This window comes from Salvelinus alpinus, chromosome 3 (genome assembly GCF_045679555.1).
Source record: "Salvelinus alpinus chromosome 3, SLU_Salpinus.1, whole genome shotgun sequence".
Lineage (NCBI taxonomy): Eukaryota > Metazoa > Chordata > Actinopteri > Salmoniformes > Salmonidae > Salvelinus > Salvelinus alpinus.
This window is the reverse complement of record NC_092088.1, coordinates 54,379,757-54,400,263: the sequence shown is the minus strand read 5'-3', so window position 1 is coordinate 54,400,263 and position 20,507 is coordinate 54,379,757. Positions and strand designations below refer to the sequence as shown.

Sequence of the window (20,507 nt, the reverse complement as noted above, 5' to 3'; positions counted from 1 at the left end):
TTTGCAACCCACATAGCTGATAAAGTGCCTTGGTCAGAGACAAAACAAAATAAAACTGTGGTTTAAATCAACAAAAATCCATATGCAGGGTAATTTTCCAACAGAAACAAGGCAATTATTCTAATCTATACAAACCATGCATGGACACATACCATGAGGTACTGGCGCGCCAGGCAGACAGACTCGATGGTGCCCTGGATGTAGACAGTAGATTTCTTCTGGGGGCTGTTAGGGTCGGGGAAGTGGATCTGGGCTCCTGTTCTCTGGGTGATGTGTTTGATGTTGCTGCCGTTACGGCCCATCATGAAGAGGTGGTGCTGAGGGGCGATGTCCAGGTGGGTACTGACTGAGATGGCACTGGCAAGGCTTCCCGCCAGGTGCTCCAGCAGCATGGCAGTGCCCCTCTGGGATGAGAAGAAAATCACAAATCTATCAATTCAATCAGTAAATCTGCAGCATCTAGTAATATTTTGACTAGGATAAGAAAAATAATCTTTCAGTGTGTGGACAAATGCTCAAAGGTGAGTGAGTGACTGTGTGGATAGAACTATCTACTAAAGTTACCCTCTGGGGCAAGGAAAAAAACACAGCTAAAATTAGATTAATTTGCACATCCAAATGTGGCAGAAGAGCAGGAAGAAAAACCAATGAAAATTGTCCAGTCTGTTTGCTTCTCCCAAGAGCAATATTTATTCGAGCTAGTGAAACAACATTTCAACCATAGTTTACACCAAAGTAAACCACTGTTTTTCCATTTCACCAGGCAGCCGACAGAATTGTTGGATTCCCTGCCTCCTCTGCAAACAATCACTGGAGGAATTGGAAGGACTTCCAATGGAACTCCAGCCTTCAGCCACTGAGGCCAGCACAGCAATCCACAGTGGTCTTGGCAGACCCCTTTCACAGAGCAAGATCTCCAACCACATAGCATACATACTCCCCCAAAACCCCAGCCCCGATCTGGCCAGCATCCCAAGTCAAAAGGAACCCTCTACCCATCCACTAACTCAACTCCCCCTAGGCTGGGTTGTACTGAAGGCCATAGTGAGGGTGGGTCAGCGGTAGGTGGGGGGGGGGGGGGGGGGGTCCTGGGATGTTGGAATGAAAGGCTCTAGGCACCAGCCATAGCTCTTATGCCCAGGGTGGAGGAAGGGGAGAGGAAGAGGGCGCTCCAGACGACTTATATTAGACATTTACTCAGGAGGGAGATTTACTTGCTCATGGGTTAGAGAACAGTGCTTGGCTTTAAAAGCAACAGTACTGTAATTCCCACTAGGGAGCTGACCAAGCAACCCTCTGGTCACAGCAGTCCACTTTTCTAACCACAAAGCCCCAACCCCTGTTATTCTGTAAGTAGTGTGGTGTGTTGGTGGGTAGATGTGTTGGGTGTGGCCAGGCCTCACCTTGACGGCACTAGAGTTGTTCTGGGAGCCGCGGACCACTCCGGTGGTCCCGTAGAGACGTGTGGGGGGCTTGAAGGATACGGTTAGGTTGTAGGTCTGGGAGATGTGCTGCACTGTGGGGGAGCCTGGGTCAGGCTGCACGATGGCCGGCAACTCAAACGACAAAACTAGAGGGAGCAGCTCCTGAGAGAGATCGACGAATAGACAAAGATAAAGATTGTGAGATAGAATTACAAAGAGGGAGGTAGAGAGAGAGCGAGACATGCATACAGTTATTGCCATCTTGCTATTACCATCATCATACTATTCTTTTGCGATCTTTACACAAATGCCCTGTAGTAAGTAACAGAGTCCATTTGAATAGTGAAACAGTAAAGACATAAGAGTGAAAACACATCTCTTAACATAGGGTACGCATGTGCACATCTACACAGACATAACATGTCCCACTTCAGCTGGGTTGTGGCCAAACACGGCATAGAAATGTTTTAACTCAATAAAACCCCTTGGTGTCTATCACAACGGGTTGAACTGTGCCAATACTCAGAAGGGACCTAACGCGTTACGCCCTTCATCAGGCACATGCTACAGCACACTTCCATTAGGAACCGATTAAACATACAGTACAATGCTGTAGTAGCAGATCATGTCTGCTCCTAGACGGTCTGTTGATATTCAGACTGTAAATGTTAAGGTTAAGTCACTAAATCATACATCAAGTCACGCCATCAAAGAGAAGAGACCTGACTAAAAGTGGACCCCATCACTCAAATCATAGAAGTCATTCAAACAGCCTGGAGAGGCCAGATTTTGCCAAAAAGTTCATACATACACTTAAGTCTACTCGTGTACGCGCACGCACACACTTATCCAAACACTCCGTCTTGGGCAGTGCGCCATAGCTTAGGCTGCCAGAGAAGGGCAAACAGCATGAATTACACTGACCAAAGAAATGAGCCCATGATTAATCCCATATGTTTCTGGGCCTACTTTTATATCACATTTCAGGGGTTCCACTGTTAAGGCAGAGATATTTAGGTCAGTGAGAAGGGAAACACAGAGAGGACAAACAGTACGGCCCGACCAGGCTATGAATGAAGAATGGCTCAGACAGAGCTGACATAAGCTTTTTAAAACAGGTCTTCCTGGCAACTTTAAGCTTCATATTTATTCAATCTGAAGGTGTGCGTGACTTCTGCAGACAAGGGCAGAAAGGCAAATATTGTATAAAGACTGTATAACGACTACATAAATCACGGACAAAGCTACAGACTAAAACTTTCATCATACACCATCACGTCTTCAAGGGCTGCAGTACAACTCAACTTTATCCTTCCCTTCAAAACAGCTCTAACAAAGACCTGGCACAAACAAACTATAGCGAAGGTAAAAACCCATCCAATCACTGTTTTGGTCACAGGCAGAGAGGGGTGAGGCCACCCAGGACCATTTACTTTTAACCCAAACAGTACAGAGGCAGATCCGGAGCAAACAAACTATGAAAGGTTTATATCAAAGTGGCAACTGACAGTGATTTGTTCCTTTTCATTCATTTCTTATGGCAGCCAACATGGATATCAGTGCGAAACAAAGTAGGGCTTGTATTTGGGTGAAGGAGTGGAGGGTCGCTGGGCAGGTGTTAATACTGTATGTGGGGTGGCTGTACAGATGTCCTATGGTTGGTGAGTAGTTGTACTAAGTGGTATGAGTAAGTCCAGTGTACAGGTTTGGGTAGTGGGCAGTAGCTGGGCTGCTGTTTGAAAAGAGGGTTGCTGAGTGATTGGGTGGACTGGTGGAGTATGGCTGCTAGTGTTTGGCTTTGGGAGGAGAGGATTCATGTCGCTATTACAGCTTATTTTCTAAACCCCTTCCTACAACAATGGTATGCTCAAACATTACTTCTAAATTCAATTGGTTAACTTTTTTTAATCAAGGAAGTGCATGAACTCGGTTGCTCCCTGTTGTCTGTGAAAACACAATCACGTGTGCTCGCACTCTTGCGCTCTACTTTCTTCTCCCTCTTTCTTTCCTCTCTCACTGAGCTTATTTGTCTTGGTACACTTGGAAAAAAAGCACATGCGTGTGAAGAATTGTGATGGCGGCGAAACACAAGGAAGGTCTGGACAGCAGAGGCTCACACGAGCGGAATGGCCCACCGCCCTCTGAGCTGGAGCCGAATCTGAGGCGAGCCGAGCACACTCTACAAGGCCAGACGCACTGTGTGCTGGGTTTGAACTGTTTCCTATGTGCCCTGTGCCACATGGGCTACGGCCAGAGCATTACCTCCGAGATCACAGGCTCCACAGCTATCACATGCAGTTATAGGACAACCAAAGGATGACTGTAGTGACACAGGCTTACAATATAACAGCCTGTTCCGAGTTCTATAGTTCAGACCTCAGAGACCTTCATAGAAATGACATCCAACTTACCCTGATTTTGGCGCGAGCTGCCTCTACCCCTCCTGGCTGACCTGCAATGGACACCTGTTCAGAAGGAGCGACAGAAGTCATTGTTATAGTTTAGCTATTACGGTTACATCAAAACTGGAATCTAAAACTGGAAAAAAAATGTATTTCCATTTGGTCCGGTCATTCTAATTTCCATAGCTTATGTTATGTTTTTATCAAAACCCAATCAGAATAACATCATGAAGAGAAAAATGGTTTGTAGGCTTTTACCATATTTAAAAACCCCAACCCGTAATTTCAAAAATTGCCTTTCAACACTTCACATCCTGAATGCGTGCCTGCAATTAAAATAATTGCGACAGAAATCTAAAAAGGAGATAAATGCCTTCATTAGATATCCTGCCAGTGGAGCGGTAATCTCTCTCCTCCTCTCTTCCTTTTCAAGCCTTTCATCTGTAACTCACCATAATGGAGTAAGGCAAGCGCTGACCCAAATAACCATAACTTCTGCCAACTTTAATCAGCACTTCTGAACAAATTAAGCCTCAGTATTTGAGACCAGCTGTTACCATCTAGTTTGGGTCAGCACTTCCTCCTCACGCAAATGCATGCCCACACACTGGGTTTGAGGTACAAGGTGTTTAAGGTAAGGGATAGCTTGCAAAGTTTGGTGTGTGATTGCATGACACATGCGAAGAGATTGGCAGCTTGCCTCCTCCAGAGGTGTATGTAAATGGAAATTACAGCCGCTTCCAACTGCTTGTCTATCCAATCCAGCCCAAACACACTGGCTTCCTACGGCACAGCCAATCAAAACAACCAATTACAGCAACATGGTCATTTAAAGCCACTCTAGCAACTAACAAATGGGACATACTCAATTGATAACAAACCAGTTTCATATGTGGTTAAAATAGTAAATACAGGTGAATAAAGCCTGTGCAAATAGAGAACCTTTGACAGTCCCACACAAATGTGGTTAATGATGACACAGCACATTCATTCGTATTCAAATCAAATCAAACTTTATTAGTCACATACACATGGTTAGCAGATGTTAATGCGAGTGTAGCGAAATGCTTGTGCTTCTAGTTCCGACAATGCAGTAATAACAACAAGTAATCTAACCTAACAATTCCACAACTACTACCTTATACACACAAGTGTAAAGGGATAAAGAATATGTACATAAAGATATATGAATGAGTGATGGTACAGAACGGCATAGGCAAGATGCAGTAGATGGTATAGAGTACGGTATATACATATGAGATGAGTACTGTAGGGTATGTAAACATAAAGTGGCATAGTTTAAAGTGGCTAGTGGTACATGTATTACATAAAGATGGCAAGATGCAGTAGATGATATAGAGTACAGTATATACATATACATATGAGATGGGTAATGTAGGGTATGTAAACATTATATTAAGTGGCATTGTTTAAAGTGGCTAGTGGTACATTTTTACATAATTTCCATCAATTCCCATTTTTAAAGTGGCTGGAGTTGAGTCAGTATGTTGGCAGCGGCCGCTAAATGTTAGTGGTGGCTGTTTAACAGTCTGATGGCCTTGAGATAGAAGCTGTTTTTCAGTCTCTCGGTCCCTGCTTTGATGCACCTGTACTGACCTCGCCTTCTGGATGATAGCGGGGTGAACAGGCAGTGGCTTGGGTGGTTGTTGTCCTTGATGATCTTTATGGCCTTCCTGTGACATCGGGTGGTGTAGGTGTCCTGGAGGGTAGGTAGTTTGCCCCCGGTGATGCGTTCTGCAGACCTCACTACCCTCTGGAGAGCCTTACGGTTGTGGGCGGAGCAGTTGCCGTACCAGGCGGTGATACAGCCCGACAGGATGCTCTCGATTGTGCATCTGTAGAAGTTTGTGAGTGCTTTTGGTGACAAGCCGAATTTCTTCAGCCTCCTGAGGTTGAAGAGGCGCTGCTGCGCCTTCTTCACAACGCTGTCTGTGTGGGTGGACCAATTCAGTTAGTCCGTGATGTGTACACCGAGGAACTTAAAACTTTCCACCTTCTCCACTACTGACCCGTCGATGTGGATAGGGGGGTGCTCCCTCTGCTGTTTCCTGAAGTCCACAATCATCTCCTTTGTTTTGTTGACGTTGAGTGTGAGGTTATTTTCCTGACACCACACTCCGAGGGCCCTCACCTCCTCCCTGTAGGCCGTCTCGTCGTTGTTGGTAATCAAGCCTACCACTGTAGTGTCATCCGCAAACTTGATGATTGAGTTGGAGGCGTGCATGGCCACGCAGTCGTGGGTGAACAGGGAGTACAGGAGAGGGCTCAGAACGCACCCTTGTGGGGCCCCGGTGTTGAGGATCAGCGGGGTGGAGATGTTGTTACCTACCCTCACCACCTGGGGGCGGCCCGTCAGGAAGTCCAGGACCCAGTTGCACAGGGCGGGGTCGAGACCCAGGGTCTCGAGCTTGATGACGAGTTTGGAGGGTACTATGGTGTTAAATGCTGAGCTGTAATCGATGAACAGCATTCTCACATAGGTATTCCTCTTGTCCAGATGGGTTAGGGCAGTGTGCAGTGTGGTTGCGATTGCGTCGTCTGTGGACCTATTGGGTCGGTAAGCAAATTGGAGTGGGTCTAGGGTGTCCGGTAGGGTGGAGGTGATATGGTCCTTGACTAGTCTCTCAAAGCACTTCATGATGACGGAAGTGAGTGCTACGGGGCGGTAGTCGTTTAGCTCAGTTACCTTAGCTTTCTTGGGAACAGGAACAATGGTGGCCCTCTTGAAGCATGTGGGAACAGCAGACTGGGATAAGGATTGATTGAATATGTCCGTAAACACACCAGCCAGCTGGTCTGCGCATGCTCTGAGGACGCGGCTGGGAATGCCGTCTGGGCCTGCAGCCTTGCGAGGGTTAACACGTTTAAATGTTTTACTCACCTCGGCTGCAGTGAAGGAGAGCCCGCAGGTTTTGGTAGCGGGCCGTGTCAGTGGCACTGTATTGTCCTCAAAGCGGGCAAAAAAGTTATTTAGCCTGTCTGGGAGCAAGACATCCTGGTCCGCGACGGGGCTGGTTTTCTTTTTGTAATCCGTGATAGACTGTAGACCCTGCCACATACCTCTTGTGTCTGAGCTGTTGAATTGCGACTCTATTTTGTCTCTGTACTGGGACTTAGCCTGTTTGATTGCCTTGCGGAGAGAATAGCTACACTGTTTGTATTCGGTCATGTTTCCGGTCACCTTGCCCTGGTTAAAAGCAGTGGTTCGCGCTTTCAGTTTCACGCGAATGCTGCCGTCAATCCACGGTTTCTGGTTTGGGAATGTTTTAATCGTTGCTGTGGGTACGACATCGTCAATGCACTTCCTAATGAACTCGCTCACCGAATCAGCATATTCGTCAATGTTGTTGTTGGACGCAATGCGGAACATATTCCAATCCGCGTGATCGAAGCAGTCTTGAAGCGTGGAATCAGATTGGTCGGACCAGCGTTGAACAGACCTGAGCGCGGGAGCTTGTTGTTTTAGTTTCTGTTTGTAGGCTGGAATCAACAAAATGGAGTCGTGGTCAGCTTTTCCGAAAGGAGGGCGGGGGAGGGCCTTATATGCGTCGCGGAAGTTAGTATAACAATGATCCAGGGTTTTACCAGCCCTGGTAGCACAATCGATATGCTGATAGAATTTAGGGAGTTTTGTTTTTAGATTAGCCTTGTTAAAATCCCCAGCTACGATGAATGCAGCCTCAGGGTGTGTGGTTTCCAGTTTACAAAGAGTCAGATAAAGTTCGTTCAGGGCCATCGATGTGTCTGCTTGGGGGGGAATATATACGGCTGTGATTATGATCGAAGAGAATTCCCTTGGTAGATAATGCGGTCGACATTTGATTGTGAGGAGTTCTAGATCAGGTGAACAGAATGACTTGAGTTCCTGTGTGTTGTTATGATGATCACACCACGTCTCGTTAATCATAAGGCATACCCCCCCGCCCCAGTCTCAGTCTCAGTCGCTCAGTCTATCAGATCCTGTGTACATTGTTAATTGTACATATACAGTGGTGTATCTCTCCGTACCTGGTTGCTCTTCTCCGCCTGATTGTTGCGGTTGGAGTCGGGGAAGTGGATGTGGCAACCCGTGTCCTCCATCACCTTCTTGATGTTGTTGCCTCCCTTGCCGATGACGTGGGAGTGCTCTGTGTGGGACACGTCCATCTTAAGGGTTACCCTGTTAGTCTGCTGGAGGAGAGGAAGAAGGAGGAGACACTCATCTTAAGGGTTACCCTGTTCGTCTGCTGGAGGAGAGGAAGAAGGGGGAGACACTCATCTTAAGGGTTACCCTGTTAGTCTGCTGGAGGAGAGGAAGAAGGGGGAGACACTCCTCTTAAGGGTTACCCTGTTAGTCTGCTGGAGGAGAAGAAGAAGGGGGAGACACTCATCTTAAGGGTTACCTTGTTAGTCTGCTGGAGGAGAGGAAGAAGGGGGAGACCATCTTAAGGGTTACCCTGTTAGTCTGCTGGAGGAGAGGAAGGAGGGGGAGACACTCATCTTAAGGGTTACCCTGTTAGTTTGCTGGAGGAGAGGAAGGAGGGGGAGACACTCATCTTAAGGGATACCCTGTTAGTTTGCTGGAGGAGAGGAAGGAGGGGGAGACACTCATCTTAAGGGTTACCCTGTTAGTCTGCTGGAGGAGAGGAAGAAGGGGGAGACACTCATCTTAAGGGTTACCCTGTTAGTCTGCTGGAGGAGAGGAAGGAGAGGGAGACACTCATCTTAAGGGTTACCCTGTTAGTTTGCTGGAGGAGAGGAAGGAGGGGGAGACCATCTTAAGGGTTACCCTGTTAGTTTGCTGGAGGAGAGGAAGGAGGGGGAGACACTCATCTTAAGGGATACCCTGTTAGTTTGCTGGAGGAGAGGAAGGAGGGGGAGACCATCTTAAGGGTTACCCTGTTAGTTTGCTGGAGGAGAGGAAGGAGGGGGAGACACTCATCTTAAGGGTTACCCTGTTAGTTTGCTGGAGGAGAGGAAGGAGGGGGAGACACTCATCTTAAGGGTTACCCTGTTAGTCTGCTGGACGAGAGGGAGACACTCATCTTAAGGGTTACCCTGTTAGTCTGCTGGACGAGAGGGAGACACTCATCTTAAGGGTTACCCTGTTAGTCTGCTGGACGAGAGGGAGACACTCATCTTAAGGGTTACCCTGTTAGTCTGCTGGACGAGAGGGAGACACTCATCTTAAGGGTTACCCTGTTAGTCTGCTGGACGAGAGGGAGACACTCATCTTAAGGGTTACCCTGTTAGTCTGCTGGACGAGAGGGAGACACTCATCTTAAGGGTTACCCTGTTAGTCTGCTGGACGAGAGGGAGACACTCATCTTAAGGGTTACCCTGTTAGTCTGCTGGACGAGAGGGAGACACTCATCTTAAGGGTTACCCTGTTAGTCTGCTGGACGAGAGGGAGACACTCATCTTAAGGGTTACCCTGTTAGTTTGCTGGAGGAGAGGAAGGAGGGGGAGACCATCTTAAGGGTTACCCTGTTAGTCTGCTGGAGGAGAGGAAGGAGGGGGAGACACTCATCTTAAGCATGGCCTGCCAGACAATGTACTTAATAATAATTAGTGAATGATACGATAGAAATCTTACATGGATAAATATTCAATACCACATATATGTAAACCATGGCAATATTGTGAATATTGACACATCTTGAATGCCCCTCGCGTAATAAGCCGAAGACAAATAGGATGCATCTCTTCCACCAAGACCCTGGCTCTGGTCCGACACCACTGCCAGGCAGATGGTTCCACCATGAGAAGCTCCACTTAGAGAGGCATGAGGACTATAACCAATCATATCAAACATAAACCCTTTCAGATGGCTAATTACACAGAGAGCTAAAGCAGATGAGCCTAAAAGTATGTTAAATATTTCAAAAAGTTTCATTCGACAAATCCATTGCTATAGAATGCCGACTAATCATGGTTGTTTCATGTTGAACTCATTGGGGTGCAATATGTGAATACATTCAGTTGGACAACTGACTAGGTATCCCCTTTATGTAGGCAATCATGTGTGACTGCAGAGAAAATACTTGTTTAGAGTGTTAGGATAAAACCTGCCCACAGGGGGTGCTATGGTGTGCCCATTTTGGATGTTGTGGATGTTGGTTGCCATAGAGACAGGATATGCACCATGCCGAGCCAATACACACTCAGGAAATTAAGTACTGGCCATCTTGGTGGCAATTCATATCACACGTCTGAGAAAGCCGCCTGTCATTTGAACTCTGTTGGAGATGGAGTGAGTGAGCCAAATAAGGTGTGAGAGAGAGGGAAAATGGACTGGGAAAGATGTGGAAGGGAGTTATTTTCTAAAATGGTGGACCCCTGCCACCTCGGTGAGATCCACAGGGCCCCTTACTCTCCATCCATCTCACTTTGCCTCCATCACTCCGTTTCTCAGTGTGTTACCAAGCCACTCAAATTGAAACAGAACCAATTAGGAAGTAAACCAAGGTTTCCTAGAGCATGAAATGACAGCCAGAGACACTCACTGGATACATCTGTGACTACCATCCCCTAGTTGATAAATTACCGATGTCAGTGTTGGTGTTGCCATGAGAACAAAACAAACACCTTTCCATCATTCATACGCACCTTTGTGTCGAGGACTGACATGATTCGGTCTTTGGCTTCCCTCACATTGTCTCTCTTTCCACAAACCTTAATGTGCGGATCTGAAGGGAGAGACGTGATGGAGAGGTTGAGATTGAGGTACGGAGAGAACAAAAGGAGACAGAAAGAGGTTATGAAGAGATTATATTATCACCTTTTCCCAAGACTATACATCAGGAGAATGCATTGATGGCATTCATGATTATGACATCAGACAAAACACTGTTGAGGTAAATGCTAATTTCAGATGTGCCAACTCTCATTATGGGCTGTTACACAGCAATGTTGGATCAAATGTGTAATCCCCCCCCCCCGACATTTAGAAAGTTTGCATAGAAAATAGACACAACAACTGCCTGCTAGGGTGCGTTTCCGTTTAACTATCTTGTGTCGATAAAAACAGCTGGAAGTATGCTCAATGCTCATGACTGTAGAGTCCATTTGGCCGTGCGGCGAGCCAGGTCCTAGGAGCCCCCTGTGTTGACTGTATGGAGGGGCAGGAAGTCAGTTAAGCTCCTTCCAAGAATCCCCCTCCCCCCACAAATAGCTCAGATTTACTGTACCCCTACAGAAGAAAATATTTCTATTTAGAGTTTACTTACGGACATTTTTTTACCTATTGACATTTGTTGGGTTTAGAGATTTTAGAGCTGTTGAGCAGGAAAATGCAGATAAAAGCCTATACTGTTAAACAGAATAGTACATGGAAATGTAGGTAATCACTGAAAGATACAGAACAGTGTGTTATACTGCGCTGTATAGGCCTAACACCACAACAAACTCCAATTACAGAAACCAAACAGAAACTCTCCGTAGAGTTTGGGGCGGCAGGTAGCCTAGTGGTTAGAGCGTTGGACTAGTAACCGAAAGGTTGCAAGATGGAATCCCGGCGCTGACAAGGTAAAAATCTGTCGTTCTGCCCTTGAACAAGGCAGTTCCTAGGCCGTCATTGAAAATAAGAATTTGTTCTTAACTGACTTGCCTAGTTAAATAAAGGTAAGATTATTTTTTAATTTTTTTAAAGAGTCACAAAACAAAAAGTAAGGGGAAAGCACATGAACTGGCCCTGATCCCCACTGAGGAGAGATCTGGGTTGGCTAGGCTCTGGAATGCTGCTGCAGGGAAGCGTTTAGGAGCCTCTGTGCTCCACGTTTTACGGGCCTATGGGGGGGATTGTGGGAGCAGTGGAAGGCTGTGTGGATCTCGTCAGTGTGACATGGGACCTTCGTGGCTTCAACGCTGAGGTGAGATCACAGAAGGGTGAAAAAACAGCTGTGAGACGATATTTTGTTCCCCACAAAAACAACCCAAAAGCCTCTCAAGTCCACAATGGGTTACATCACGATAGGAGTGGGTGCCGTCTGAGACAGAAAAACAAAGTAAAAACACAGCAGTATTAGAAAAGACCCTCACAGCTTTGGTTTCAGGAAACGTTCCAAACACACAGCTGTGACTAGAGACCAGCAGAGGGTGTTGGCCTTCCGCTCCCCTACCCATCTGGCACTCATTACATTAGGGGGCTAAATTAGTGTTGCTATGTGTGATGTTAAACACCCCCACATTGTTTAAGTGTGACGCGTGTACGCTTATGATTGATTGTGGAATAGAAAATGAACACCTTAAGTCTTAATTTGGCACACAAAACACTCAGAAATACATACAATATGACAGCTGAGAAGAAAGGTCTTGGAAGTTGACACTTGACACAAAAGAAAACATTTGACCCCCCTCTGCCTACCGTAAACGCTAATGACTTTTTCCAGAATGGGTTTCCATTATTTAAAGCCAGGCACCACAGGCTAAAATATCATTTTTGCATCTACTTATCCATTTTGATTTTTTTGCGGGGTATTTTGGTCCATTAATAGGAGTATTTTCAAGAAGAAAAAAATAAGTGTCAAAAAGTTAAATATACATTTATTTTACTAGTTTTAAGTTTTATACTACTGTCAAACTTTCAGGAATTGTAACCACTTTTAAATGGACATGCATCCATAATTTCATAGAATGTAACAAACTGGACTACATACATTAATTAGTAACTTACTTTGAAGAGATGGTGACTGATTGAGTCTAATAGGTGTTTCGCGTTTGGTAGTGTAAATCCATTGTACTTGGTCTTTAAAGCAGCAATCACCGCAGCTGAAACAATGAAGTATTTTCCCTCACCCTGTTTCGGTAAAAAGCTTGATCTCTCTTTTGTTGCTGATCATTTTCCTGCACTGCAGGAAATGCAAACTTGTAGTGTATTAGAGGTTAAATACGGCTTCTACAATTTGTGATTTCCACTTAAAAATGTCAGATTTGCTTGATTTGCCCTGACGAAATATTTAGCAACCAAAAATGGATGTAGCAACTGCAGATTGCCCCTTTAACTGCCATTTCCCAAAAGTCACTCTTCCCACATGCCAAAACATTTTTCTCAGTCTCAAAAGCATCTACATTAACCAACTTCTAAGTGGTTATTCTTAGACATATTTTGCTTTGTAAACAAAAAGGGAATAATGAAGTGATGTACAGGACTTTAATGAGGAGCAGCCAACCTTTTGATACAGGACAGAGTGGTGAGCATTAAAACTGTCACCTGTGATAAATCAAAGGGCGCTATGGTAGACAGCATCCAAAGGTTTAAGAGTAGTGGCTGCTGCAATCTGGTAAATGGTGTCACCATAGTCAAGACCTGGCAGGAAAGTTGACTGTACAATCTGCTTCCTGCTATTTAGGGAGAGGCAAGATCTATTTCTAAAAAATAAGCCCACTTTAAAATCGTAGCTTTTTAACTAGCTCATTCGTATGCTTTTTAAAACAGAAAATCTTTTTCAATCCAAACGCCCAGATATTTATAGGTGGGAATCCGATCGTTGAGAGAACAATGCAATGAATAAATATGTAGACCAGCAATTTTTTTTTGCGAGAATTAGAATGCATATATTTAGTCTTGCCCGCATTAAGTACACGTTTAAAACCAACCAGGGCTTTCTGTAAGGCAACAAAGTCAGATTGCAGCTCAAACATAGCATGGTCAATAGTTGGGGCAATGGCATACATAACAGTGTAGTCTGCATACAGACTTAATAGATAGACCAATATTATTTATATAAATAGTAAAGCGAACAGGTCCCAATACCAACCCCTGCAGTACACATTTAGCAATATACAGGAAACTAGACTTGGCACCATCAGAAAACACGCATTGTGTCCTATCTGACAGATAACTCTCAAACACTTGCAAGAAGCCCGATCCAGGCCTATTTGAGCCAGCCTTTGAATTAGAGCATAATGGTAAACAATGTCATAAGCCTTGGAAAGGTCTATAAATAAGGCAGCACAAAGTTTTTTTATGATCTAAGAAATGTAAGTTAACACATCATCTAGAACACATATAGCAGACTTTTGAACAAATAAAACCTGACTGGTACACATTTAAAACAGAATAGGAAGTTTCAGAAGTTATTAGCTGAGAGTTGGCCTGTGATTCTAAAACTTTGGAAAGGCAAGATAACTACCATCCAATTTATCTAAGTCAGAAGGATCTCATCTGTGTAGGGGGAGGACTTGTGCTGCTTGCCTAAAGTGGAGCAAACCACTCGATTTTGTCCCTATGTTATATCGGCATTGAACATGTCACCCTCCCTAGGAGAGGTGGTGACCTTGACAATTTATTGTTAAAACGAGAGGCTGCCTGGATCTGTAATTTAAAGACCCTTACCCCCTTCGGTCTCAACGTAGACTTTGATCTGAAGCCATTCTTGTGATTCTGCTATTCATTGTAAATGTTTGTAGGCCTATGTAGCCAAATTGTATCTATGATCATATGCGATCATTCACGCTTTTTGTATGTTATTTTTATATCTATAATTAACCAATGATATCAGGCCACATCCGGCTATGATTACATACACTTGTGTGTGCCCTTTGACACTATATAAAACTAGTGACCCGCAGTGTTTGTCATTATACCCTGAAGAAGACAGCTTGTCTGTCGAAGCGTTGGATATTGGGTTATTCAATTATTGCATCTGAGCTGCTAGAGTATGCGGCTCTCTTCTTTTCTACTCCGCTAGCCAGCACCTCGCCTAAACAGGTGGACGTTTCTTTCGCCTCCCATTTCCCTAAAGTACCATTCAAAAGCTTGGAATTAAGTGAATTTGGCTCAAGGTACACCTTTTTAAAATATCCGCAAAATGACAAAGAAAGATTGGGGAAAGAATGGGGGCTGAACCAACGTAAAAAGTTGGAAGTTGATATCTGTTTAATCGTTGTGCTGCTGTCCCGAAAAGCGAAACATTTTCAACATGATTTCCGCGTGTAAAGAGCGTGCGCCTTGACCGAATGCCATGAATCTAGACTACTCCCCCGAGTAGTGTTGATTAGAAGAGAATAAAGCCATATTTACACTTATACCTTTGATTGGGCTACGTGTTGCCTTTGAGCACTCTGGCAGGACACGAATATGTTTTCCTAAACTTTAAGTGCAAGCATGACCATAGTCCACTTCAGCAGGAGAGGAATGGCGCCAAGCGTTATACACGTGCATAGACATTGTAAACACTGCTTCGCGAACTTGGAAACATTTAATTTGTCATATCATCGCGAAGAGAGATTTATAGTATTCATTTGTCAAGAAACTTAGCTTACCTGAGCAAACCCCACACTCACCCTCCCTAAGTGTGTGGAGGTTGACTAATCTGTATGTAGCCATTTCAAATGTTGTTCTGATGTATGTTGCGTGACATTTCGCTGCGCAACTTCATAATGAGTAGGCCAAATACTTTCTTTTGTCTTGATCACAAGGCTTGGTCTGACCTAGGCGCTGCGGATATGCTCTATCGTTTTTTATATTGACAACTTTTTACAGGTGTATACAGTGCCTTCATAAAGTATTCAAACCCCTTTACTTTTTTATAATGTTGATTGAATATTAAAACAACCAGGGTCAAGCACCCTGCCCAAGGGCACGTCGAAAAATCTCCCACCAAGTCAAATAGTGTGTGTAGATGGGTGAGAAAAAAACGATTTAATCCCTACTGAATTCAGGCTGTAACAACAAAATGTGGAATAAATCAAGGGGTATGAATACTTTCTGAAGGCGCTGTATGACAAGTCACCACTCTGTGGCTATGTGTGGAGTGTAGGAATAAAGGGCAAAACGGTGTTTAAAAAGCTACCCATGAATGAAGTCTTCCATTTTCATACCTGGATGTCATTAATGAACAATTGATAGACTACTGTTGTAATACCACAGATAAGCTTACTATACCATATATTCTCTACAGAAGGAAGTTGATCGTTCATTTGGGTAACACCTAGTATAAAACAATGTAGGAAAGAAGAGTTAAATACATTACAATGCTGTCAATTCAAGATGGATAGTTAGAGCATTTCCCACTGGTCATACATAAATGTGTAAGGACAGTGACCATTTATTCTCATGGTGAAATGTTCTGGTAAAGTGTAATATTAGCCTAAGATACTGTTTCTCCTATGAATCACTGACAGAATATTCATGATTCCAGAAAGTGGTACAAATAGTTTGAGTTTTGACAACCCCCAATTTAAAAATGATTGAATTTCAGATAGCTGGTGATTCAAATTTAAACGTAATGGAGAAGCAGAATGGCATGGGTACCCATAATTTGTCTCCTGTAGTTGTGTTGATGGCTAACCTCAGCTCAAACTCACAGGTGTACGATATCCAGTCATTGTGGGTAGATGTCAGGGTTGATTACAGTACCTAGAAGACAGAGTACTCTCTCCCCTCTAGCTGTTAAGCAGAAAGGGTCACAAATACATGTATTTTTTCCTCCAAATGCACAAAAATGCAGTGCATACACCCATGAGATAACTGGAAGAGATTATTGGACATTGTTCATACCCCTCCTTTTGGAATATATAAAACTAAAAGGCTGATAGCCAACAAATCATAGGGCTGAATATAAATGGACAAACTGTTCTTCCAATGTGAATGAGCTTAAGAGGTTGACTAGGAGTAGAAGAGCTGTTAAAAAGATTTAGGGCTGTCCCCGACTCAAAGAAATCTTAGTCGAGCGAGAGTGGTCTGTTCTTTCAACCAATCGATTGGTGAACATTTTAAAAACGTTTATTTTTCAATATATAGATATAACAGTTTTGCTTCCGCCCCTACCTGGGCTCGAACCAGGGACCCTCTGCACACAACAACTGCCTCCCACGAAGCATCGTTACCTATCGCTCCACAAAAGCCCCGCGGCTTTTGCAGAGCAAGGGAAACCACTAGTTCAAGGTCTCAAGAGCAAGTGACTTCACCGATTGAAAACGATATTAGCGCACCCCGCTAACTAGCTAGCCATTTCACACTGGTTACATAGACACAACACAACCTGTGTTTCAATAAAATCAACTATTTGTAGGCTACTGAGTTTGTCTAATGCTTTAAGCACTGCGATTAAAAATGAAGACACACAAATTACTAGAGGGAGGGAGCCGAGATCAATATAGCCTAACCAGAAGAACAAAAATCTGTTCCCGACCCTCCTCGTTCTGCAAACTTTTCCATTTGGAGTGCCAATATTGTACCATTTCTACATGCCAGTTATTATTTTCATATGCACATTTTCGTGCAACAGTTACATTTCATTTAATAAAGTCTTCATATCTCAAAATCAATGTGATGTCAATAAAAATTATCGAAATGAAAACGATACAAATCTAAAATAAACTTCTATTGCCATTGCCAACATGTAAATTAGTCTACATAAAGCCAACAAATAAAAACATTGCAGCCAGCAGGTTGAAAATATCCTGATAAAAATAAATACCCATTAAATCACATTAGCTAAGCATGGCCTGTCTGCAAGGAACTTGAAACATTGTATTAACTATTGTATTAATTGGTGCAGCCCAAAGCTCATGCTAGCAAACTTGCAACATTCTATAAAATATGCTGGGCCCTCAGTTTCCCTGCCAGTGAGCTCGGACACACAGCTGTAAGCTATTTGCGCAAGGGATACGAAGTAATCAGGTAGGACTATTTTATGATCTTTCCACCAAATCAGAGCATGAAGACTTTTCAAATTGACAATAGTTTACAATGTAGCCTTTCTCAATGGATATAAAAACGGGCTTTGTTGACTTGCTGTTTGAGGCAAAGAAAAAATACTTTGAAAAGCTCCACAGTGATGGTGAGTTAAGACAATCAGAAATAGTATCAGATCCTCAAATGGGCACATTTATAGGCCTACATTTGTGAGCAGGCCAGGTAGCCTAGGCCTAGTTATATGCGTAATCAGGTGCGTGTCCTTACTCCAGATGGACAGGAGCGCTCCAAACAAAAAGACAATGAACACATTGACAAATTGTAAATGGAATGAAATAAACCAAAACTTATAGCCTAGGTTGTGCGCTCTGCAAACGACGTGTCCACTCCTACAGTACAATGACAACGGTAAGACGGTAATAATAATATATTGAATGCACTAACAGAAATTACAGTAACCAAATAAACATTGATGATTCGAAATTATGGGAATTAACGGTAAATGTACTACTGGTGATACTGGTGTGCCATCCCTGCGGCCTTCACAATGGATTAGTCCACTGAGACAGGCGTGAATCAGACAGGTGTCTCATGTGCCATCATTTAAAAACATATATATACACTTGACAACAAAAAAATCTGGGTCGACCAACAGCCTATTGACGAAACAATCGACTAAATGGGGTCAGCCCTAAAAACATTCCAGTGTAAACTTCAACTTCTGGGTCAAGTTCAGGAAGTTGTTTTGGGATTTCACATCTTCATGCACACTGGCATTCCATTGGGGTCAACAAAGGGGGCATGTCGAAACCACCCCCCCCCCCCCCAAACAAGCTTTAAATAGCAGTAGTATTTTATTGGCAGTGCACTGGAACTTCTCAGACATTACATGCAGATAACTCCTAACTCAACATCCCTCGTACAAACTCACAAATTGGTGCAAATTCTGACCAGAATGGCAAACTCTGAAATTACTGACCAGAGAGAAAAGTAGAAGCTTTCATCTTTAAACATAAATGTTTTTAAAGTAAGTGGTGAAACGATGAATGCTGCTGCGACTTTGATATACATGTCCCCTCTATAATTACTTCCAGTGGTGTAAAGTACTTAAAAGTAGTACTTTAAGTACTTAAGTATTTTAACTTAAATAGTATCTGTACGGGGCCTCCCGGGTGGCGCAGTGGTCTAGAGCACTGCATCGCAGTGCTAGCTGCGCCACCAGAGTCTCTGGGTTTGCGCCCAGGCTCTGTCGCAGCCGGCCGCGACCGGGAGGTCCGTGGGGCGACGCACAATTGGCATAGCGTCGTCCGGGTTAGGGAGGGTTTGGCCGGTAGGGATATCCTTGTCTCATCGCGCTCCAGCGACTCCTGTGGCGGGCCGGGCGCAGTGCACACTAACCGAGGGGGGCGGGTGCACGGTGTTTCCTCCGACACATTGGTGTGGCTGGCTTCCGGGTTGGAGGCGCGCTGTGTTAAGAAGCAGTGCGGCTTGGTTGGGTTGTGCTTCGGAGGACGCATGGCTTTCGACCTTCATCTCTCCCGAGCCCGTACGGGAGTTGTAGCGATGAGACAAGATAGTAATTACTAGCGATTGGATACCACGAAAAATTGGGGAGAAAAGGGGATAATTAAATTAAAAATAAAATAAAAATATTTAAAAAAAAATAGTATCTGTGCTTTACTTATGATATTTTTGACAACTTTTTCTCCACTACATTCCTAAAGAAAATATGTACTTTCCCCGACACCCAAAAGTACTCGTTACATTTCAAATGCTCAGGCAGGGCAGCAATATGGTACAATTCATGCACCTATAACTGTGTCATCCCTACTGCCTCTGATCTGGCAGACTCACTAAACACAAATACTGCATTTGTAAATTATGTCCAAGTGTCAGAGTGTGCCCGTCTGTCCATAAATAAAATTTAAAAAACAAGACATTTGGTGTATAACTTTTACTCAAGTATGACAATTGAGTACTTTTTCTACCACTGTACCTAAGTACATTTAAAACCAGATACTTTTACTCTAGTAGTATTTTACTGGGTGACTTTCACTTTTACTTGAGTCATTTTCTATTATGGCATCTTTACTCAAGTATGACAAAGGAGTACTTTTTCCACCACTGATTACTTCACTAAGCACATTCTTTCAGTTAAAAATAAAACACTGATTCTTCTCGATTATAAAAATGACTTAGGGGGGTCATTCAGCGCTAAAACTAACAAACCTATGTTGTCATTGCAAATTAACTGATTTATAGTCTTCATGTACAGACATCAGCAAATATCTTCCAAAAACAAAACTTAAGACTTACATCCGGTAATGAAAAAGCAACATTGGAGTCAAATGTAGAGCAGTTAACAAGAAGGATGTTCTGTTACTTTTGATATAACCACCACTGAACTGTTGTTGTAGAATCAAAACAGACAACATTCACCTTTTTTGGACTTGGCTCCGATCTTCAATTTGGAAGGCCACGCTATCTGTGTTTTGGTTTCATCCATGACCTGAAACAGATATTGGTCATATTCAATAAAAGGAAAAAGAAAGTGTCATTACATATCTATGTTTAATATACTGAACAAAAATGGAGATCAGGAAAACAATAACACCATAATGCTTCTTCTTGAGACTGCCTATACTGTAGTCCGTTTAAATGACCAATTTTACATGACAGATAACTTGGTACACATTGATATATACAAATCTTAACACGTGTCATTTTAAACATAACAGAAATCCTGCCTCACTTCAAATAAACAGTATAAATGAGGACCACGTTCTAGTAAGCACTAGCCAGAAAAATTCACACGTCTGCTGTGTTTATGGCTGATTGAATGTGGCTCGAGGCTTGTCTAAACTTTGGACAATGCCTCATTGCCTCTACTGCCCTACACCTCCTCAAACCTCTTGCCATGCTGACTTTGGAGAGCACGCACCTATGAAGAGAGGTCTACGATCTACACATTTTGGGGAGAAATCAACCAGAAATGGTATGATCCAGCGAAAACATGGCTTTTGATATAAGCTTACTGAA

At 43.6% G+C, this 20,507-nt stretch overlaps 1 protein-coding gene across 8 annotated transcripts in view; it reads right to left on the bottom strand.

Annotated features, from left to right (window-relative positions):
• LOC139570965 (protein bicaudal C homolog 1-B-like) overlaps positions 1-20,507 on the bottom strand; it is a 78,430-nt gene that overhangs the window by 18,079 nt on the left and 39,844 nt on the right. For 5 of the 8 annotated variants that reach the window (XM_071393343.1, XM_071393342.1, XM_071393345.1 and 2 more), the window contains 6 exons: positions 19,908-19,977; positions 10,436-10,515; positions 7,856-8,017; positions 3,836-3,889; positions 1,404-1,586; positions 153-404 (listed from right to left, as the gene is read on the bottom strand). In XM_071393343.1, the coding sequence (XP_071249444.1) occupies positions 153-404; positions 1,404-1,586; positions 3,836-3,889; positions 7,856-8,017; positions 10,436-10,515; positions 19,908-19,977 (801 nt within the window). The remainder of the gene's footprint in view (positions 1-152; positions 405-1,403; positions 1,587-3,835; positions 3,890-7,855; positions 8,018-10,435; positions 10,516-19,907; positions 19,978-20,507) is intronic. The other 3 variants (XM_071393344.1, XM_071393349.1, XM_071393350.1) reach the window with 1 other exon arrangement.